Source organism: Magnolia sinica, chromosome 11, assembly GCF_029962835.1.
Source record: "Magnolia sinica isolate HGM2019 chromosome 11, MsV1, whole genome shotgun sequence".
Lineage (NCBI taxonomy): Eukaryota > Viridiplantae > Streptophyta > Magnoliopsida > Magnoliales > Magnoliaceae > Magnolia > Magnolia sinica.
The window spans coordinates 84,575,485-84,600,068 of NC_080583.1; the positions used below are offsets into that span (position 1 = coordinate 84,575,485).

The 24,584-nt window shown below is 40.2% G+C and overlaps 1 protein-coding gene across 1 annotated transcript; it reads left to right on the forward strand.

Annotated features, from left to right (window-relative positions):
• Positions 1–12,571: 12,571 nt before the first annotated feature.
• Positions 12,572–24,447, forward strand: LOC131219587 (uncharacterized). The gene is made up of 3 exons (XM_058214814.1): positions 12,572–12,727; positions 16,971–17,330; positions 24,320–24,447. The coding sequence occupies exons 2-3, from the start codon at positions 17,060–17,062 to the stop codon at positions 24,397–24,399; spliced, it is 351 nt and encodes a 116-aa protein (XP_058070797.1). The 5' UTR covers positions 12,572–12,727; positions 16,971–17,059; the 3' UTR covers positions 24,400–24,447.
• The last annotated feature ends 137 nt before the right edge of the window (positions 24,448–24,584 follow it).

A 24,584-nucleotide genomic window follows, 5' to 3' on the forward strand; every position in this document is an offset into this window, starting at 1 on the left:
ATTTCTCATGAGCCATGATTAGGGTTTGGATTAACTATGTTCATAGTGTGGCCTATTTATAATTAGTGAAAGTGGAGATTTGGTCATGATTACTCTAAACCATCGGTTTTATGCTAAAAGAATAACGGGGTTGATTTATTCTATTATTTAACATCTGGGCCTTATCTGACTCGGCCCCAAATAGATCTTTAATTTAGTAATGATTGTCTTGATTAGTTAGCGATGGGTCGGTTAGATTTGGGTCCTATGTGAGTAAATCATGGGGCTACACCTGATGTTCAAGTGATCGGGCGGATTCGTTGGCTTCCTACGGTTGATTAATCGGACTGGTGTGGTTCTTTACTGGTACTATCCCTGTATAAACTAGCATTGAGTGCTAATGGTCAGTAAGTGACATTATAAGTTAATTACATAATTTTTTTAAAGGATTTTTGGAAATCCAAAATAGTGAAAATCCAAGATGTTACAATGCATACTTTAATGACCTTGATAGATTTCAATGGCCATGTAAAGTCTTCAAGAGAGCCGGAGTACAAGTAATCAAGGCCTTTCCATCTTCACGTCATCAAGTGTGGGCATTTTTACAAATATAGTCTAATCACAAGCCTATTTAAGTATGAACACGGTGAATCTTTGTGTTGATGCTTGCAAGTGATTTATGCCAATGCAAATGACCAAAGGCTCAATTAAAAGAACCATTCATGGCATACTTAAACACTTAATGTAGGGTAGGGAACGAGACAAACCTACAAAAAGCCGAATTAAATTTAGAAACTATCCATCCTAACACCAAGCCAGTCCTGTTACATGAGATGATCATCTAGTGATAATATTAACACGATCAATAACCTACATGGTCATGGATAAGGCAATGAAAGTAATGAAACACAACTCTTCCCAGGCCACCAAGTCATTATATCTAATTTCGTGTGTATAAGAACATCAAAGGCATTGCCTTTCAAGTACACTCAAACATATTACAAAAATTAATAATCAAAAAATTCAAAAAAAAATTCAAAAGAAAATAAATGTATTATGGCATAAATTAAAGTAAAATTATTGTGTCTCTAGGGCTGCCCCAGCCTCACCCAAGATGGTACAACCCTTACCATGGGGGGCACCTCGATGAATGTATTCTATATCCATTTAATCCATCCATTTTTGGATATTATTTTAAAGCATGAACCCAAAAATAAAGAAAATCTAACTCTTAAGCAAACCATATAATGAAAAAAAATTAAAATGGCAATTGACCATTAATAAACTACAAAAGTTTTGAATTAAGTTGATATTTGTTATTTTTCTCTTCATTCATGTTTACGTGACATTTGTCAATGGGTTGGATGACGATGTCAAATAAGTGTATTAAATTATACAGATTAATATATTTATGTATGATGTGGAAACCGAAAATTTGTAAAATAATTTGAAATCAGGACAGGCTGAAGCATGTCTGAAACGCTGTCCTTAAAGCATTATTTGCCCCTACTCAAGTGAATTGAGTATGCTAATAGGTTACAGGCAAACCGCTTCTAGGATACGACGAGCCTGGTGTGGGTCTGCGTTCAGCAAATATGAAGGCTCACCAAATGGAACTCTTATACATTCTATCTGGCAGAATTACAATATAGAAAAAATTCCAAAAGAGAAAGAAAGAGAAGAAATTTATTTTGATTTAGAATACTGCACTGGTCAGTACTTCAGTCACTGGTTCAGATGAACCGTTCTATACCACACCGTTGGTCTGTTCTTCTAACAAAGGTTCAACCCTTGCTGTCTTGCTGGAACCACTGGAGTATTAGAGAGAAGTAGTGAGTTGTGTCTCAATTCGTATGGGTCTACTGGATTGGGTTGAGAGATGGTTTGGAAACCCATCTAGACCCTCCTTTTATGGGATATGATGGCTGGTGCGTTACTAGTGCCTCTACAGCCACACTCCTCACGTGCCCACGCTCCCGTGCCCGTGCCCATGCCCGAGACCAAGACCAGAGCGAGCGTGCAAGGTCTATAGTCCTTAGACTAGGTGAGTAAATATTATAATACTCCACTGTTTTCATTTAAATTATTTTTTTTCTCTTCCCTTTCCCATGTGTGATTATTCCTAAAAACTCACAAAACGGTGTTTTTTCAAAAATAACTTTTTTATATATCATATATTATTTTTTATTATTAAAATATATTTTATAAAAATCAATATTTTTACAACAATCCTCCACTTGATTTTTTATAACATATATTTTTTCGGTTAAACAATTCTCCCAGAATAATTAGCTTATATGTATAAAGAAAGATACCTTTCGATTTTAATCTTTCCTTAGTGTAAGTATCTCAAAACTCTATCGAAATGACTGGTAGCCGTAGCGTTGAACCAGTTATTCCTAGATAACAGAGTCGGAGAAACCACACACATATTCGCTATATGTTTGTTAGAGTTCCCACAATCTTTCTCAGCACATTTAATGGCCATGTGCTTATCCTAATTCGTGAACGATCCCGAGAGAAAAATTCCTAACTCTCATGAGAGACGGCACCATCTCTACATTTACATAGGTGAAATCCTTTCAATGTCTCCGTTACTATAAGACACATATCTTTATAGACTAGATTTCATTAAGAGTTTTAAGACTCAACTCTCTTTCGTAACGCTCAACACTTTATCTATTATGGATGATGTTATATTATTTAGTGCTAAATTTTTTTCACATATTAGTGATTTGTTCTTACCCATTAAATCCAAAATTAGAGATTTTCTGACTTTAGGTTGGGTTACCATCACTGGTGGAACTTTGGTTGAAGAGTTTCAACCTCATCCCTCTAGATGTAGCATTTACTACCTTTCTCGGTAGAGGTTTAGTGAAAGGATCTGTCAGGTTGTTGCTTGATTTCACATAGGAAATATCAATGATTCCATCTCGAATCAATTGTCTGACACAATCATGTCGAAGACTGATATGTCTAGACTTACCATTATAAGTGCCGCTATAGGCTCTAGCTAATGTGGCTTCACTATCATAATATAGTGACACAGTTGATATAGGCTTTACACAGAAATGAATTTCTAATAAAAGATCCCTTAACCACTCAGCCTTTTTGCCTGTTGCAGTCAGGGATATGAATTCAGACTCTATAGTTGAGTGCATTATGCAAGTCTGTTTCTTGGATCCCCAAGATACAGCTGCACCTCCTATGGTGAATATCCACCCTATAGTAGACTTGTTGTCCCCTACACTCGATATCCAGCTTGCATCGGTATATCCTCCCAATATGGCAGGAAACTCTGAATAAAATAGTCCTAAGTCTTTGTTGCTTTTAAGTAACCAAGGACTCTACTGATTGCATTCCAGTGTTCAGTACTGGGGTTACTAGTAAACCTACTAAGTTTACTCATAGCATATGCGGTATCAGGTCTAGTGCATTGCATAGCATACATAAGACTCCCTATCGCACTCGCATATTCTAATTGTGCAACTGTTCTTCCAGTATTTTCTTTTAGCTTGATACTTGGATCAAATGGGGTCTTTACTTCTTTTATACTTAGATGATTAAAATTATTTAGTATCTTCTTAATATAATGAGATTGACACAAAGCATAACCCCCGCAATGTTTTTTAACTTTGATATTTAAGATGGTATCAACTTGTCCAAGATCCTTGATTTTGAATACAGAAGATAGAAACCTCTTTGTTTCAATCACACCTTTTATTTTATTACTTATTATTAACATGTCATCAACATACAGACAAATAATAACGATACAACTATCCTCTACTTTTGAATATATGCATTTGTCAGCTACATTATGCATGAAACCATGAGAAAGTATTTTGGAATCAAACTTCTCATGCCATTGTTTTAGTGCTTGTTTTAATTCATACAAAGATTTGACTAATCTACATATTTTGTTTTCATTTCCTAGTAAAACGAAACATTTAGGTTGTTTCATGTATACCTACTAATTGAGGTCACCATTCAGGAATGCAGTCTTTACATCCATTTGGTGGATGTGAAGATGATGTATGGAAGCTAACGCAAATAATATCCTAATGGTTGTTATCCTCGCTACAGGAGAGTATGTGTCAAAGTAATCTATCCATTCTTTTTATCTAAAACCCATAGTTACTAGTCGAGCTTTAAAGGTTTGGATAATCTCATCAGTGTGATATTTCTTCCTAAATACCCACTTACAACTTATGAGTTTAGAACCTGGAGGTAAGTTTAGTAGTTCCCATGTTTGGTTTGACAGTATGGATTCCATTTCATCGTTTATAGTTTCTTTTCAGAAAGCTGAGTCTCTAGAGGATACAATCTCTTTAAATGTTTTAGGATCATCTTTTATAGTCATTATTATAAGCATTTTTCTTATAACATTTTCTCTATCTCCTTCTGAAAGATGAAAAATGACGCGTTGTGAGTCTATGTAGTCATCTCCTAGACTCTTCTCTATTCTTGTCCTTTGACTCCTACGAGGTTCAACAGGAGCTTCCATTATCTGTGGAGCTGTGCTATATGATTCTCTATTAGGAGTTTGAATTTCATTATTATTTAACTCTAAGGATAGTGAGTTCTCAAATAACTCAACATCTTTTGATTCTATTATTGTATTAGACTGTATGTCTAGAAGTTTATAAGTTTTACTATTTTGTGCATACCCTACGAATGTGCACTTAATAGCCCTTAGTGTTAACTTAGTTCTTTTTGGATCAAAGGTTCTATAATACAAAAGACATCCCCACACTTTTAGATATCCTACGTTAGGTTTTCTACCTCTCCACGTTTCATATGGAGATATTTTATATTTTTTAGATGGAATTTTGTTTATTATATGACATGTTGCAAGCAGTGCCTCTCTCCATAGACTTAGTGGCAACTTTGCTCTTATCAACATTGAGTTGACCATTTCTACTAATGTTCTATTTTTTCTTTCAGCTATTTCGTTTTGTTGAGGTGTGTATGACGCTTTACATTGATGTATCAGTCCATGTTCTTCACAGAAGTTATCGAATTCATTGGAGAAGTATTCTCCTCATCTATCGCTACGGAGAACTTTTATCTTTTTATTGAGTTGATTCTCTACTTTTACTTTGTATATTTTAAATATGTTTAATACTTCATCTTTGCTCTTTAACAAATAAACATATACATATCTAGAGTAATCATTTATAAAGATTATGAAGTATCGTTTACCTCCACGAGTAAAAATGCTGTTTAACTCACATATATCACTGTGCACAAGATCCAATACTTGAGACGTTCTTTCAACACTTGAAAAAGGTTTCTTCGTTATTTTGGATCTTATGCACATATTTATCGGTTTCATTATCTATGTATGAGATTAAACCATTCTTAGCCATGAACTTCAAGGTACTATACCTTATATAGGCTAGCCTATCATGCCACAGTCCAGCAGATTCAACCATATATATAGAAGTGCTACTTTTATTTAGAGAAAACTTAATGTAACACCCTGAAAATTGGGGGTCGTGCATACGCTCGACTCCCGAGTTCCTGGGGTCACTTATAATCAGTTTTCACTAATATGCGATTATAAAGGCGCAGCATGGAATTACTTGAAACATGAAGCACGATCACAACTAGTCTGCTGAAATGAAAATAGATCATTATATACATGTTTAAAAGGATATAAAAAGGGTCGCATCAGGCGTTGCCCAACAAAATCATAAAAGGAATATCATGCCCAAAAGAATAGGGCTGAGTCCACAACTCAGCGATCCAAATCCTGTCTACTAGGCCGACGGGGAACCATCCATCAGCTAAAAGTAAGAGAAATCGTCCTCCTCCTCGAGGCTCGCATCACCAGGCTCCACAAAATCTGTATCACCTGCATCTATGAACAGGTCTGGTTGGTGTTTTAAAACACCGTCCCAGAGTGGGAGTGAGTGATCAACTCAGTGGGTGCTATTAGTCTTAAGTTGCAACAAGCATCAATTATAATAAGAATTTAATGAAAAGAAATCAATCATAAACATCTATCTAGTCTTGTTAATGTGCATGCATGCAGGATGATATGATGTATGCCCTCACCACAACGCTCCCTCGTGCGACAACATCTAACGATCGCCAATGCCAACACTCCCTCAGTGCGACCTCGACTGCCGAGTCGCCAACCTAGCTAATGCCATGCAATGATGATGTTAACCGGGTTCTTAGTTAAGTCCATTCATCCAGCAGATTTGAGAACCTGATACACCCCACGTATCAAATGCCCTTAACTAGTTGCGAGGCCAAGACCCCCCAATGTGTGAGGCCGAGACCCCGCGATCCTTGACTCCGTCGGGTTTTCCCCATCCCCAACTTCAAGCACATGGGGGGTGCTGAATGTGGGGTCGCTCGTGGTGACTACGGGGAGGCGCGTCACCCCAACGTAGGCCGACAGCTCGGACACCGTGTCCCATTCCACCATGCCCGACTCACGAGACTGTGGATCAATATTTCATCCGATATCGATGGGCTACAACGGTGGTAGGGTGTTCCAGTTTCTATACATATGTGAGCAAACAAGGTTAACAACCAGGTGGGTCAGCCAGTGGACTAAACCGCACGAGCCCAGACAAGTATGTGGCGGAATGACATCGGGTACAAGAGACCCATGTAGCCTAACTACTGCCGCCCACACGTACTCGCCCAAACCCATGGGTTTAGTCTCAAGGTGGTCCTACCAACGGAACCACCTTCGCTCTCCTCATGTTCCTGACTAACCTAAGGGTAGGAATAGTGACTTATAGCATGCCAACTACCAATGCAACATCAAGCATATTCAACACCATGTTCTTATGTTGCTCAACATACAATTCAAATTTATCTAATAAGCATTTATTAATATCATGAATAAAGTGTAGGTGTGTGGTGTGGGTTAGTGAGGAAGTTAACACTTTCTCCATGTTGAGAAATCATATGTACAAGAGCAATAAATCATACACAAGATGAAACAACACATATGAGAAGAAGAAATCAACCATACATGAGCATGTAATCATCCATACACTAGATTATGAGAGAGGCAAGATTAACATCAAAGAGAAATAAACATGCAATTCATACAATTCCAACAATATGTCATTCCTAGGTTTTCCTAGATTCTTCCATACAACACACCAAGCAAACAAAATCATTAAACTCCAATTATAATTTGGTGCTAGGCCACCTAAGGATAATAGTCCGCACCTATGGATCGTTGAGATCTTGGAAACGACCTAGGAATGAGGGCTTTTGGGGTCGGACGGCCGGATTCCCTAAAACAACCATTTGCATGTTAGAAATTCATGAAATCCCTTCTCATCACAAGAGTTTTAAGGAAAAAGGGGTGATGGGTCTTACCTAGACGATCAACGGGATGAATGGGCGGTTGTAGAAGAGGGATTCTTCTTGGAGAAGAGGTAGGGAGTTGTGGGGTTTGATTCTTTAGGCCCCACCTCGACCTAGGGTCCACCTTCACTCCCTTCTTCACTCTCCCTCTCTCTTTCTCCTCTTTTCTCCTATTTCTCTTCTCCCTTTTCTAGGGCAAATTCGTATGGGGAGAAGGGTGCCCCAAATGAGGCCCTTATATAGTCTCAGGTTTGGTGTAAATGGCCCTAAGGGATGGGTTTTCACTATACTAAACCTATGAGAAGGTCTTTCTAAGCTCTAGGGCCTACCATGAGGTGTACAAGCTAATATACACCGTAGGATAGCTAGTCCTAATGATGATCTACGTATGGATATGATCGGCCCGCCATTTGGATGCGTTGATCGATAGATATGATAAAAAGTCTGTTCAACGGTCACCGATAGTCGATCAGGGCCGCGGCTATACGGATATGAGCAGGAAAATATCCTTACTCCATGGGTAAAGTTTGGTCGCAAACCGACGGTCCGAAATCCTCAACTTTGCATAAGAGTGGACGACTCAATTCACTTAAGTTCCAACTCCTTCCTTTAGGGTATTTGCACTTCTCATGCACTCGTCCTTCAACTCAAGTTGATCGGTTCTGGACCGTACCCAGGTCTGATTCCCGCGATGGACGTCAAGCCCAATGAGACGAACATTATTCTATAGTTTTGAAACTAGTGGTCCACCAACGAGCGGTTTAGAGCTTGTTTGGATAACCGGGGCAGTTCTGGTGGCCCTCTGACCATGAAACTTATAAGATAGGTGCTCCATGGCCCGATGAAGGGCTATGCAAAATTTGAGGATGATCAGATATGGGGTTTGGTCGCACGGGTCTGATTCGCGATCAACGGTCATCGTGCCACGATCGGGACCTAGATTTTGTGGGCGAGCGTAGAAAAATACATTAGACCTTTACCGTAAATCTGGAAGAAATTCGACAGCTGAAATGCTTGAAATCTCAATTTTATTTACCAGTGCCAGATTCCAATTCTGGCATTGGTGGGGCGCATCTGGCAAGTGCCAGATTCCACTTCTGGGTGTCCACTGGGTCCGTGGTCCGCGATGGTCCCCAAGCCCAGTGAGATCTATGCTCCCTTGAATTTTTATAATTTTCTGACCTTCTCATGTCGCGGTATAGCCCGCACGGGTTGTCGCTAAGTGTAAACGGCCATCTGGCTTGGAGGCCCGCACCAGGTTCTACCAAGGCTCGTCTGGTCTATTCAATTGAGTTAATCTTGGTCTAATTTATTTGTGATACCTCACTATGAGTGACTTAAATTAACAGTCCTGTGACAAATCCTATGTGGACGCCCTAGGACACTGTTCTGGTTGGGTGGGACGTTACACTACACCTGATATTCAAGTGATTGGGCGGATTCATTGGCTTCCTACGGCTGATTAATCGGACTGGTGCGGTTCTTTACTAGTTCCACCCGTGTTTAAACTATCATTGAGTGCTAATGGTCATTAAGTGATGTTATAAGTTAATTAAATAAAATAAAAAATAAAAATTGATGGATTTTTAGAAATTCAAAACAGTGAAAATTAAGGATGTTACACTTAACCATCCCTTTACAAGCATATCCCTTTCCGACAAAATTCACATTCTTGGATAGAATCAATTTACCTAACTCGTACACCACCCGTATGTCTGGTTTTCCCAGAAGATCCCCAGAAACTAAGTTTCGCGTCATTTCTGGGACGTGCAGTACAATAGTCAAAATCACTTTCTTTCGAGAGGTGAATATCAGTTCGACAGTTCCTTTACCGACGACCTTCGATCGGACTTCATTATCCATTTGGACTTCTTGACCATCGGTCAATTCTTCATACGTTTTGAAGGCTGATTTGTCGAGCACACATATACAGTAGCGACAGTATCATACTACCACCATGGAACTTTGCCTTGGATGATATTCACCTCAGTGATCATAGCTACGATATTGTCTTCTTCTACTACACTTGCCTCTTTTTTAGATTTGCGATATCGGCATACTCGAGCATAGTGCCCGGTTTTCCCACAACATGGCATGGCCTTTTGAACTTTCCGTTCTTCTTTTGGGTGTTTTTCTTGAATTTTCCTTTATTTGGTTTCAGGGAATCGTCCTTCTCGGGATGCTTGTTATTAGTATTCTCTACCGCATGTACCCTGGACGAGGCATTCCCATTATCATTTTGTCTATCACGGTTACGAGATTCTTCCTCAATTCTGAGGTGTTTCTGAATTTGTTCCAGTGTGTAGTCCTCAGTTTTATGCAACAACTTCTTTCTATAGTCTTTACACATCGGTGACAATTTGACGATTATAGCCCTGACTTGGAATGATTCAGGAAGATCAATTTTTATCGCTTTGATTTTGTTTACTACTAGCTGCAGTTCTTGGATTTGAGACAGTAACGGTTTATTATCTACCATGCTGAAGTCAAAATACCTGGCGATGAGAAACTTGTTGATACCTTCTTCTTCAGCCTTGTATTTGAATTTCAGAGCGACCCAGATCTCTGTTGTTGGTGACGTCTGTTGGTACAGATCGTATAGGCGGTCGGAGAGAGCGTTCAGAATGTGTCCTCGACACAAGAGTTCATCTTCGGCTCGTTTGGTGCGGGCAACCACCTGTTCAGGTGTGTCTTTATCGGATGCTTCAGGTAGAGCTTGCAGATTTGGATCTAATATATAATAGATCTTCAGCGCCGTCAGGAGAAATTTCAGCTTGTCTTGTCATCTTGTAAATTTGGATCCATCGAACCGATCAAGACGTATCAAGTCCTGATTCATCAACTTGATGGATGAAACACTGTCGGCTTCCATTACAAAATAACGCTTTAAGATTGCTTTAAATTATACAGATTAATATATCTCTGTATAATGTGGAAACCGAAAAATTGCAAAATAATCTAAAATCAGGATAGGCTGAAGTACGTCCGAAACGTTGTCCTTAAAGCGTTATTTGCCCCTACTCAAGTGAATTGAGTATGCTGATAGGTTACATGCAAACCGCTTTTAGGATACGACGAGTCTGGTGTGGGTCTGCGTTCAGTAAACATGAAAGCCCACCAAATGGAACTCTTATACACTCTATCTGGTAGAATTACAATATAGAAAAAAATTCCAAAAGAGAAAGAAATAGAAGAAATTTCTTTTAATTAAAAACACTGCACTGGTCAGTACTTCAGCCACTGGTTCAGATGAACCGTTCTAGACCACACCGTTGGTCTGTTCTTCTAGCAAAGGTTCAACCCTTGCTGTCTTACTGGAACCACTGAAGTATTGGAGAGAAGTAGTGAGTTGTGTCTCAATTCGTATGGGTTTACTGGAGTGGGTTGAGAGATGGTTTGAAAACCCATCCAAACCCTCCTTTTATAGGCTATGATGGCTGGCGGTTATGGTCCAGTGAATTAAATCCCATGACCGTTTTGTAGCTGTTGGAGAAAACTAGCCGTTTTATGACTGTTTTCTGACTGTTGTGCATGGGTCATTAAGCTGTTGTATGCTGACTATTGTGAGATAGCAGCTAGCCGTTTTCTAGCTGTTGGGCTAGCCATGCAGCAGTTACGGCTAGACCCTGCACTAACTGCACAGCCGTTACAGATTTGCTACAACAGTTCTATTTCCCAGCCCTCTATATATTCTGGAGGACTCTCATTTAGTCATCTAGTTTCCCTTCATCCAGCCATCCGCCTTAGTCACTTAGTCGCAACGCGACTCGTCTGGTTCGTTCAAGGTTGCGAAGGAGCAACCCTCTGCGACACGATGCGGACATGCGAAGTGCAAAGTGTGCCACTAACGTCTCTATAGTCACACTGCCTCACATGCCCACGCCCTCGCACCGAGCCCGTGCCCAAGCTTGTGACCGAGCGCGAGCGCGAGTGCGACCATAGTCCTTGAACTAGGTGAGTAAATATTATAATACTCCACTGTTTTCATTTAAACCATTTTTTCTTCTCTTCCCTTTCCCATGTGGAACTATCCCTAAAAACTCACAAAACGGTGTTTTTTTCAAAAAACGACTTTTTTATATATCATATATTATTTTTTATTATTAAAATATATTTTATAAAAATCAAAATTTTTACAACAATAAGTATGACATAACTTTACAATGTCATGATATTTTTTTAATGGTACGGCATTCAATCACCACTCCTTATGGTATGATCCACTCAGGAATTAGATGACCCTGTCATTGGGCTCATGCTTTAAAATGATAAAGCAAAAGGATGGACACAGTGGATACAGAATACATGCATCAAAGGTGGGGCCCATGAATGGGTTGCACAATCTTGTCTCACCTAAGATGGTGCAGCCCATACATGGGCCTACCTTTATCCACTATGTCACCAAAGATGGTGCAGCCCATACATGGGGCCCACCTTGATGCATGTATTCTAATTTTTTTTTACACATGCATCGACACACAAAGCAACGCACGCCCTAGTGGGATTTCACCACCTATGAATTTTGAATCCAATGCCTCATGTTGAAACTCCTCACAGTCTACCATCAAGGCAAGGATTGGAACCCAAATGCATGTATTCTACATCCACTATGTCTGACGATTCTGCAGTATCATTTTCATGGAACCCAAATGCATGTATTTTATACCCACTACGTACGGCGATTCTGCAGTATCATTTTTATTTTAGGGTAGGAGCTCAAAAATGAAATTAAAATTGATCGTTTTTAGTGGACCATACCATAGAAAACAGGGGTGATTGCTACAAAACTAAGTTTTGGATCAAATAATATTTTTTTCCCTTTATTTAAGTTTATGTGATCTTATGATAGGTTGCATGCAAAATACATATTATGGTGGGCCTCATGAAGCTTTTTTTTTTTAATGGTAGAGTATTCCATCACCACTCTTTCCCATGGTGCCCTCCATCTCAGATTTTGATCAGCTTCATTTTTTAGCTCATTTTCTATAATCGCATGGCAAAACGAATGGAAAATATACAATACATGTATCAAGGTGGGCCACACGTAATGGCCGCACCTTCGTGAGGCCGGTCTGCACTTTTTGGGATCTGGACTCGATCATCGATATAGGAGCATTGAATATTTTTCATTTTTAAACGTCCAATAAGTGTCCACTAATTCGATAGTTTAGATAATCAAATAAACTTAATTTAATGGTTTATTATACATCTAAACTAGGAACCATAAATTGGACTTTTTTTAAAATTTGACTTGTATGCGTGCCTGCGTATCATCTGTCACCCTCTGGCGGAGTATCAAAGCTTTTTTCTTACCATTTCTCTTCCACGCCTGCCTTATTCTCTACAGTACAATCCCAAACGTCTCTCTCCCTGGAGTGCGGCGACGAAGCTCAAACATCTGAAGGTTAGTATTTAGAATTTCAAGATCTTATTTTCTGGAAAATTGGATTTTAGGCTCCTGGGAGCTCTTTCTGGTAATTATTAGAAATTTGGGATCCGGGCTTCTGATAATTTTCAGAAATTTAAGAGAATTATCAGTAATAGAGATCATCATACACGCCCGTAGGCATCCTAGCCGTGAAAAAGATGGATCACACCGTGCGGATTACCCGGGCCGATCCACTCGTTATGTAGGGCCCACCTGATCAGCTGTTCGTTGATTTTCGATGGTGATGCCCGCCGCGATTGTTCATCTGGGATTCTGAGAATTATCAGAAATTTGCGTGGAGATGTTGGGAGAATTATCAGAACTCCAATTATCACAGACCCCCTACTTTTTCCGGCCATCTGTAGGCATCCGAGGCGTGAAAAATGTGGGCCACACCATGCAGATTACCCATGCCGATCTACCCGTTACTTGGGGCCCACCTGTACTTTGAGCCTGGCCTGTCAGTTGTCCATTCGTTTCGATGATGATGCCTGCCCCGCCCAATTGTTCATTTGGGCTTCTGAGAATTGACAGAAATTTGCATGGAGTAGTTGGGAGAATTATCCTGAACAGAAAATTCCAAACACACATCCCATTTTCTTGATTGTTGTAGGCATCCCAGGCATGAAAAAAAAAAGAAGAAGAAGAAAGATGAGTCGCACTGTGCGGAATTACCCAGGCTTATCTTCTCGTTATGTGGGGCTCACCTGTATTTTGCGTCTGACCTATCAGCTGTCCAATGATTTCACCGGTGATTCCAGCAGGATTGTTCATCTGGGCTTGTAAAAGTTATCAGAAATTTGCATAGAGTAGTTAGGAGAATTATCAGAACAGAAATTTACATCCAATGTTGTGAGATAAAAAGGAACCTAAAATTAATCAATGGCACAATTGTCATTGGCCAATTTAGAAGTTCCATGGTCATTAATGAATTCCTCGACAAAATGGTGGCTGCTACTTTGACCCAGCAAATATAGAGAAGTTCCATTTCATCATCTCCTTCTTCCTTTTCATTTTTGTTCCTTTTCCCATTTTCAGTTTTTGGATGTTGGAATTGGGATCCTCTTCTCTTTTTGTGTCTTTCAGCTTATGCTTAATTTCTATTGAATGTTAATTCTCTATATTTGAATGCTGTTTTTTGGGGTTTTGAGATCCTCTAATGACTGCTTTTGTTGGTTTTTTTTTTTTTCTTTTCTTTTCACAAAACAATTACTTCCATTTATTCTATACTTAATTGGACAGTTTTTCCAAACGTTTCATTGAGCATTGGCATTTTTTTGAAGGATGAAGCAATATTATTGGGGCCAACAAAAAGAAACTGAACAACGAAGAAAAACAACAAACAGGAAAGAGAAAACCAAAGCTGAAAAACAACAAACAAGAAAGAGAAAATATACACACACACAAACCCAAAAACAGGAACTCAACCCACCCGATCCGATATGTACAAAAGAGCCTGATTGAGGTCCCTGCCCGAAGGACACCTCTAATTAGAAGCAATGTTGTTTCTTTTTGGTTTTTAAATAAGTGGTGTTTTTTCTTCAGTTGCTTTTGATTTGGAAACTGATTTTGTTTCACCGTTTATTTGGCACCAGAATGTTTACTTATCTTTGGTGTATATCAACAAAACTGAAAGATTCAACCGTTTTCTTAGGGTTTGATATTTGTGGGCATCGATCTGAGTTGAATTGATTTATTACTAAAGTTTTTGGTTCCTTACAGTGTGTGTTTGTAAAATTGCAACATTGATCTTATCTTTCAAAGAATAAAAAAATAAAAAATAAAAATGCAACATTGATCTATTTGTGCACTTCTTTGGAATGAAGAAACTTTTAGGGTCTGTTTGTTTTCCAAATCTTACGGTAAATGCAGTGTAAATGGGCAATTATTACTTTTTCTACCTGATTGGAAAAGAGGAAATGAGGTTGTAATTTCACCTCGAAAACAGTGGCGCAAAACATTGTCATCTTACCAAAATTATGGTTGTGAAATTTGTGAGGCCCATCACAAAGCATGTGTCTGTTCCACACTGACCATATGTTCCATATGTTCTACGTGCTCATTTTAGGGCACGAGCCAAACAATGATATAGATACGAAGCTCAAGTGGTCCACACCATGAAAACATGAGGAATTGAACGTCTGCCATTGAAATTTTAAATGAGCCTAGGGCCCACAAGGATGTATACCTTCCATCCAACCTGTTCATAACGTCACACAAACATGGATGAAGGGAAAACAAAAACAATAAGCTTGATCTAAAACTTCTACGGCCCCAAAGAAAAATTGAGGGGTAAGCATTCATTTCCCCATGTTTCTTGTGGTGTAGTCCACCGGAGTTCTGGATCTACCTCATTTTTGGGCTCATGCCCTAAAATGAGAGGGAAAAACGAATGGACGGTGTGGATTAAGATCATACATAACAGCGAACCCCATGTATTTTAATGGAAAAAAAATAATCTCCGTCCTCTTTGTTCTAATGCAATAGCTTTTCAAAGAAGCTTCATGTCAACATCAGGTCTTTGTCAAGAGATGGCTACCAGTGTTTTCAGTAGCACCCATAGCGTAGCGTATCGAAATCGCTACGTAGCGTAGCAAATAGCGTTTTTCCCCTGTTGCGTGCGCTACAGGGGTCGTAGCGTACGCTACGGATACGTAGTGTGTAGCGCAGGTAGCGTGCGCTACCTGTCTGGTATTATTTTTTTTTTGGATGAAATAGTGGTGAACTCACACCACAAGCTACAACTTAAGTTAAAAAAGAAAACACCCTATTCGAAAGGCTTCCACACCTAAACCGATAGCAGCTGACGTAGCTCCTCTCCCCACCCTTCCATTTGGAGATCGAAAATCCCCTTACAGGCCCAAACTGATGCTGCCGACGCTGCTCCTCTCCCCACCCTTCAATGTTGAGGTCGAAAATCTGCTGTCAGGCTCAAACCGACGCTGTTGACGTTGCTCCTCTCCCCACTTTTCAATCTTGAGTTGGAAAAACTACTTCCAGACGCAAATCGATCGCTGTGGAGCTTCAACATTTGCAGTTTTCACTGATTCAATCTCATCTTGAGACAAAAATAGGTACGCTCGTCCCTTTTTTTTGAAATTTTTTCGATGTACAATGAAAATAACTTGGTATTTTCAGTTTTTTCCTCATTTTTTCCCTTTTAAAATGCTGGTTACTGTCGGTTTTTTGTTCTTTATACCTTTTTTTTCTGTGTTATGGCCCACGTGGGCCCTACTGAGGTGCGTGAAGGGGTGGGATGTGCATTATTTTCTATGGTGTGGCCCACTTGGGCCCCACTGAAGTGCGTGAAGGGGTGAGATGTGCATTATTTTCTATGGTGTGGCCCACGTGGGGCCCACTTTGGGATTTTTATTTTGAAGAATGTGACATTTATATATTTTGCTTTTTTCTTACTATTTAATATTTATCATATATATATATATATTTAAATTAAAAAATAGAAGTAAGCTACACGCTACGCTATTTCGCTACACGCTATGGAGGGTTGAACGCTACGCAACACGCTACCGTTATTTAAAACACTGGTGGCTACTAGGTGTTACCCATTTACACTGCATTTACCATTAGATTTGAAAAACAAATAGGCCCTTAGACTACAGTACTCTTTGGCAGCATGTTTGAATGTTTGCAAGATGCCATCTTCTTTTTCCGTGGCTCAACAAAAGGTGTTTTTTAACGTCCTTCTTAATGCCAACTTTCTTTCTAAAGAAAAAGAAAAGAAAAGAAAAGAAAAGCCCCCCCCCCCCGCGCAAAGGTTAGCCAAATTGCTAGATTGACGCCCTTATTCAGGTTTATAATCATGAGCCTTTATTCTTAATCTTAGAGTCTTTTTTTTTTTAATAAAAATTTTCAATCATCATTTTGGCATTGAAACTCTTTCTAGCTCTCTTTTACTGAAAGTTTGTGATGTTGCAAGCTCATCATTTGGTTTTATAATAACGGGCATTGGTTCTGCAATGGGTTTCTTGTGCTGATTGTTCCTTGAACTATTTATTTAATTGGTTATTATTATTATTATTTTGATGTTCAATCTTTTGCAGTATCCGATTTCTATTTTTTTTAATTGAATTTTTATCTTCCTTGGCAACACTTGAAACAAGAATTCTCATGATTGCTTGGCAAAACTTTGATGATGATGATTTTTATGGTCCTTGTTTGTCTTCTTCTTCTTCGTTTTTTTTTTTTTTTGGTTTTTTAGTGCAAAGCAGCTCCTTTCAATTTGAACTAGAAGGCTTCATGTTTCTGTGGATATACCTTTAAAAACAATAAAGAGCTGAACTTGATTAAATGGCATCTCGACGCAATGTCCGCTACACCCGGTTGGATGGAGAGGAGAGGGACGATGATGTAAGGGGAACGGAAGAAGACCGTCGATTTCTCTACACCCCAAAGTCTTTTGATCGGATCCCATGGAAGTCCATTGCCCTTGCCCTCTTCCTCCTTTCACTCGGATTGTTGCTTCTCTTTCTCGCTTTCTTCATTTTGACAGGCCACATGGGAGGTGATCATTCTCAAGCTTATGGCCTCTTGGTGCTTGGAATCCTTGCCTTCCTTCCAGGTACGCAAATGCGCACTCTCTTTGCCTGTTTGTCTTAGGGCCTGTTTGATTTTCCAATTCCTTTGCAAATAGGCTGTAAATAAGTAATTATTACTATCTTACCTTGTTTGAAAATTTGGGAGTATTTCCGCCTAAAAAACCGGTGCAAAAACATTGACTTAAATTTGTGGGCCCCACCATGATATATGTGACATATCCATGCCATCCATCCATCTTACCAAAACATTTCGGGGGATGAGCCAAAAAATGAGGCAGGTCCAAAGCTCAAGTGACCCACGTCAAACAGTGGCCTTAAGACGGTCACCATTGAAAGTTATTTCCTTTACTGGGCCCACAACGATGTTTATTTGTCATCTAACCCGTTCAAAAGTTCACACAGACGTGGATAAGGGGAAGACACAAATATCATGTTGATCTAAAACTTTTGTGGGCCCCAAGAAGTTTTTAACGATAGGCGTTCAATTTCCACTGTTTCCTATGGCATGGTCCGCTTGAGCTTTGGATCTGCCTCATTTTTGGGCTCATCCCCTAAAATCAGTCCGCATAGTGGATCGACGGTATGGATAGGGAACATACATCACACCGGGGCACACATTTATTTGACATATGTCCTCAATTTTAGTGTTGAAAAAGTAGGTGTCAACCTCAGCATTGGGAGTGATGCGGTAATTACTTAGGTAAGTAATTATTACCTATTTACAATGCATTTACAGGGTGATTGGAAAATCAAACAGGCCCTTAGTGTTTGTTAGTTTTCATGTACTAGCATCTGACTTCAGTATTGTGTGCGTGCGCTCACAAGCAGATATGTTCGCACGCACATACACACACTGATGAGGGAGTGTCCATCCCTAATGAAGGATATGCCTTCCGAAAATACAAGGATCAGATGCTACAAAAGCTCTGGGGCCCCTAGCCCATTCAGTCACTGTTCTCATGGCCTTGAGGAAAGCATCATTTGGCAAGCCTGCTTTGTTATGGAATGTTCTGCTGTTGCATTCAGGTGATGTTGTTCAGAACCTTGCTAGCAAGGCGAATCTCCTTTCCTTCTTGGCCCAAACATTCCCATGCCACTCCTGGATCATATCCTCTACCAAGGCATCAGCCCCCAACCCTGAACTGGCTGGAAAATCTCCCCCAGAAGCCCATGAGAAGCCACGATGAATAAATATGTGGTTCACCGATTCTTCATTTGTAATGCACAGGATGCACGTATTGGGAATGATTTTCTATTCGGTTCTATGAGCTTACTTGGGTCTTCACTTCTCTATAGATTTCACTGGCAACAATTTGCATCTCCTTTTTTTTTTTTTTACCCACTGGATTTTAGGAATATGTGTTTTATTCATGCATGTATTTAAATAAAAACTTACACCATTCAAAAACTACACCACTCCAAAGAAAAAAAAAAAGAGGAAAAAAGAAAAAAAGAAAAAAAAAGGAAGAATAGGAAGAAAGAAAGAAAAAGAAAAGAAGAAGAAGAAGAAGAAAGAAAAGATCAAAACTTACAATTTTAGAAGTTGAACCAAGTGTTTGTACATTAGGAGTTAGGACCTCTTCTACATATTGCACTATTGGTGAATGCCTTCCATGATTAAATGCCTTAAAGCCACTCCTACAATTAAGATTAACCAATGGCCTCTCGTACCTGGTTCTTTTTCTTCTTCTTCTTCTTCTTTCCTTCAAATAACCTCTCAATCCTGGCAGATTTGTGTTACACAAGTTTTTGGGATTGAAACCAACTCTAGTGACCATGTTGATCAGAGTTGACTCACAGCTGACAAACATAAACATAGTTGTCAATGATTGATACCTGATGTTTATTGGGCCAGGTATGGACTGATAGCAACATTTGGAATACATCGGTAAATCATACAAAAAAGAGTGTTGAAGATTGAAGGATTAGGAATATCTATTTTTTTCCCCTTTCAACATGCATGTATTTTGGATCACTGGACCACATGCATGTATGAATGTCTGCTAAGGCACTAGAATTGACAATTCCTCCGACAAGTCCATGGGATAATGAACAGCCCTTCCAAAGTCTGATGGGCACCCACTGAGGATGAGAGATGCTCCGAATATTACCGACTTTGGGAGATCTTAACCCATTGTTTCCCTAATAACAGGTGGTTCATCATCATCATCATACAAGCCTTTTCCCAACTAATTAATCGGGTTCAACGATATGAATTATGTTCCGCCATTCCGCTCAATCAAAGACCATATCCTCAGTTAAACCATAGGTCATCAGGTCTTTTCTTACCACCTACACCCACATCCTTTCAGCTCCTTCCTTTTGCCCTTTAATGCCTTCAACTTGAGCAGCACATTCGGGGCTTGTCAAAGGTCTAAATGTGGAGTTCAGAACTCAAGATCACTCATGTTCAAGACGCAGACAACATTATGTTGTATGGTGAGGGTTCGAAGGAAGTGGACGTTATGTACAGAGGTATTATGACTTGCGTTGAAGTGGTATCTGATCTGAAGGTAAACTCGTTCAAAAGCTTTATGGTGGGGATAAATATGCAACCAGCTAATCTGGAGGGCATTGTTAGATTGATGGGTTTCAAGGTTGAACTCAACAGTATGAGGCACCTGGGTATCCCGCTAGTGCTTGCAGGTAGAAGGGTTTCTGGCTGGGGGGTAGTGATTCAAAAAGTCCAAAGAAAGCTTGCAGCTTGGAAATGGAAATTTCTCTCATTAGGCCGGTGGATAACTCTAGTGAAAGCTGTTCTAGCTAATATCTCTGCATTGACTTTCTTTTCTTCTTTTTTTTAGATGCACAGCCAAGATTTGGCATAAGCTTGTTCAATTCAAAGAAATTTCTTGTGGAACAATAGTGAGGAGCAGCACCAATTTCATTTGGTTGCATGGAAGGTGTCTGCAAGCTGATGGAGCTGGGGGGACTGGGTATTAGATCAACCAAGTTGCCTAATATGGCATTAGCGGGGAAGTGATGGTGGAGGTTGGGCAAAAAAGACTTGTCCTTGCTCAAGGTGACACGATCTACATATGGCTTCGTGAGTAATGGGTGGGATATTGATGTTGCCGCTAGAGGGAAAAAATTAGTAGTGTGGAGTGGTGAGTTGTGGGTATACCCGATTTGTTCAGGCCATGCACACTTTCTGGTGGATAATGGAGCAAAGATTAGGTTCTGGAAGGATTTAGGTGCAGGGAAGAGCTACTGATGGACGGTTTTGCTAATTCGTTGGAAATATTAGTTCAAAGAGATGCAAAGGTAAATGATTATTATTATTATTATAGATTAAATGGAAAAGTTGTTTGGGGCCCAGTTTACTGTCAGGGGAAATATTGTTGCCGACACTTCCTAGCTTACTCAAGTTGATGTATATGTCAATTACAAAGAAGATAGAAGACGTTGGCCTAGAGAAACTAACGGGATATTTTCAGTCAAATCCCCATGTCACTCATTGGAGGAAGCTCCAACACCGCCACTTCAATTTCAAGAAGATTTGGAAGGTCCCAGTCCTATGAAGGTCAGGGCTTTTGTGTGGTTGGTGTCCTTGGGGAAGATTCTTTTGATAGATAACTTCAAGAAAAGGATAATGATGTTAGTGATGTGTAATGTGTATGCAACGAAGATTTTGTTAACCACGACCTGGTTACCTGTAATTTCGCATGAGTATCTTGGTTAAAGGTGGCACAGATGTTTGACTTGAAGTGGGTTCTCCTGAGTTTGGTGAAGGCAGTAATCGAAGTCATTGAAGGTAAAATGGGAGGAGAGGTGGGAAAAGTCCTGTGGAAGATGGTACTTTTTTGCAACGTTATGGGCCTTATGGTTGGAGAGAAATAGAAGAATATTTAGGGGCAGGTAATTGAATGTCGATGTAGTGGTTAGTAAGGCTCACAAGCAGTGATCGACTAGAGCAAGGCAGTCCCGAGTTTTAGGACTATTCCTTGTATTTTCTTCGAAGCAATTGGGGCAAGGCCATTAAGTGGCACCCGGGCATAGTGAGACTGTGTGCCTGTTGGGTCCCACCTGTTATTGGTACCTTCAAGGCTAACTTTAATGGTTGTTCATTCTGCAATTTGGGATTTTCTGGGATTGGTGGATGCATATCGAATCATGGCCTGTGGAAACTCTCCAGGAATCATTTGGCAAATGAACAACCATTAAAGTTGGCCTTGAAGGTGGATGGTGCCATGGTGGATGCATATCAAATCATTTGGCAATTTGGGATTTTCTGGGATTGTTCAGAGGCATAGTGGCCAACAATGGTTGAAGTGGATTAAAAAAACACCATCAGATGGGCATTGAATTGTCAAGGCCTGTGGAAACTCTCCAGGATGATTATCGAATCAATGGATCTGTGCATAGGCAATCTTATATATTTTCAGCGATGGGTAGAGAAGCCAATGACGTTGCGGATGTGCTCACAAAAGAAGGTGCATCCTGAAGGGAGTTAATCGGCTGGGATCTTAGATGACATAGGAGGGTAGACCCTGCTCTGTTGTATTTTTCTGGGTTTCTTTGTTTTCCTGGCTTAGGTTTTGGGTGTAGAGTGCTGCCTCTTTTAGCTGTGCTGTATTTTTTTTGTCGTGCTTTCGAATAAATTTTCTTTATCCTAAAAAAAAAAGGAACCGACTTACTCTTTTTAACCTGTGCAGTTCTTGATTTCTGTTTCACAGGGCCAAACCATCTAAGTCTACTTTCCCTCATCTTGTTACCTATTGGTGCTACTCCCAACTTCCCTCGGATGCATTCATTTCTGGTTCTATTGTTCCACATCTTGCCTCTCATCCATCTCAAAATCCTCATTTCAGCTGCCTTCATCCAATTAATGTATTGCTCCTTGACTTCCCAACATCCTGTTCCTACCTAAAGTTGGTTAAGTCGGAAAAGAAGTAGGAAAAAAAGAAGCAGTAATGGCCCTCAATTGCCATTCAATAATCAACAGTGAGGAAAGGTGAGCATCGGCAAACTGTATAAATAAGATTGTCGAAGATTGAAATGTAGTTGCACGATCCTTATAACTAGGTGCCACTCCAGTTCAAATCCCTGCTTCGGACTCTTGCTCTAGCTTCCTACCTATTAACACTTGTCTACATTTTAAAAGAGATGCTTCACCGCTCCTGCACCTGAATATTTCGCTGCCTCGCTTCATGCTTTGTGCAGCTATAGATTGAAGGAATTTGTTGGGACCACCCCCCCACCACCTCCCCCCCCCCCCCCCCCCCCAACATCCATGTGGGCTCCACCAGGTCAATAATTTGGACCGCCTGACCATGGGCCAACATCTGCAAACCATTTGTCTGCTGAGGCTCAGGAATCTGCCATTCCTCCAACAAGTCCATGGAACCATGAAAGGCCCTTCCAAAGTTGATGACAATCTTGTTTCCCAAGTTTTCACGGTAGTAACCAAAACCAGAATCTTGGTATTTAAAAACTGTTTGTTCTTGGATGCTTTGCCTTCTTAGCCAAATTTATTGGAATAGATCTGTCAAGATATCGGCCTTATTTTGCTTATTATGTATACAGTTTCTCCTTTGGTGTCATCGGTCATCCCCTTAGTTTAATGGTGAACTGTTGAATGTCTGCCAGGCCTGTGAGTCCTGCAACTATTGGGTTTGTAGTAAACAGTTCAACTAACTTGCACAGTTGGTTGGACAAGACCCATCTATATGCATTCTTATGCCTATATAGGTCCCTGCTGTGTCATCGCATATCCTGTTCGACCGTAAGAACTGGCATTGAGCTGCTTTAGCCTAACCAAGCAAGTCCGGATGCTTTTCCATGCACTGTGCTTTGTAACTTTTGGAGATGATGTTACTTCTGGCCAATGACTCAAGGCTGTTTGGTCACTGATTTCCTCACCTGCTAAGGATGCCCCCTTTTCTTTGGCACAAGTTTTGTCATGTCTGGCCACTTGTTTTAATTGGCTTCGCAGGTCTTCTAGGTGGCAGCGAGTGTCAATGAGGCACATGGCTAATCTCCTGTAATCGATATCTAGTATTTGTGTGTGTAGGAAGGCCTCGAGTGGCTCATTTTCTTCCTGATTTCCTCCTGCCCAGATTTAGCTGCTTTGCTTGTTATTTGTTTCCCGATAAAGTGGAATTTCATCATATATTATTAGAAAAGAGATGATTTCAGAGAGACTCTCTCTCTCATGCATGCATGCTCTCCCACGTGCCCCCCCCCCCCCCTAAAAGAAAAGTAAAAATGGAAGAGAGATATACTGCATCTCTTGAAAAAAGGAAGGGCTGCATCTTGGTTACCTTTCCTTTCTCATAATGTCAGTCTTTATACTGCCATTCCTTGTCCATGCATCTGAAGCCAATCAGATGCTGCATTTTACCATGCATGGTTTTCACATTTTTCAGTTGCCTTGATGCAACAACTGTCAGCCACTCCAACAGTGTAGTATGTGGTGCTGAAGTTTGATTTCAATGCTCCTTTTTTTTTTTTCAAAACCTTGCATACTTCCTTCTTTAGATTAAAGGGAATGAGGGGACGAGTGGGGGGAAAATAGCAATAATGGTTTGACAACATAGGGTTGCAACCTGGGTTCAAGTCAACATGAAGCCGATTGACCCATCCCGAGTGTGGGTAGGGTTGTCAAGGTCCTCAGGTTGGAGAATGTCGACCTGATTTAAAATCAGGTTGGGTTCAGGTCGAGCAAATTCGAGTTGGGTTGGGAATGATCACATGTATTTGGGTGGGGGGTGGTTGGGTTGGGTCAAGTATAGAGGAATTCGTGTTGGGTTCAGGTTAGGCACTGTGGGTTAGAATTTGGGTTGGGTCAGGTTGCAGGTTGGGTCCTCTTTAGGTCAGGTCAGGTTCAGGTCGACCTCCAACCTGAACCAACTTGCCTGAGTTGCACCCATAATGACACATTTACAGAAGAATGAAAGTGGTGGCCGCATTCACACCTCGATCATAATGATACTGAAATTTCGCTGACATTACAAGAAACAAACAGGCATGAACTGGTCTCTCACTCCAATTGATTTACTTGGTATTGCAGGTTTCTACGAGACCCGGGTTGCTTACTATTCGTGGAGGGGTGCGAAAGGGTTTCGATTTGCTTCAATCCCTGATTATTAGGTGGTGTAAATTACAATCTCTCTCTCTCTCTCTGTGTGTGTGTGTGTGTGTGTGTGTGTACGACTGCGAGTTTGGCACTTGAACTGAAATCTATATGGGTGTGAGCGTGTAATCAGTCTGCCTTATCCATTTTTCATACATTATTATAACATGGTTTTTGTATATTTCTGTTTTTTTGGGTATTG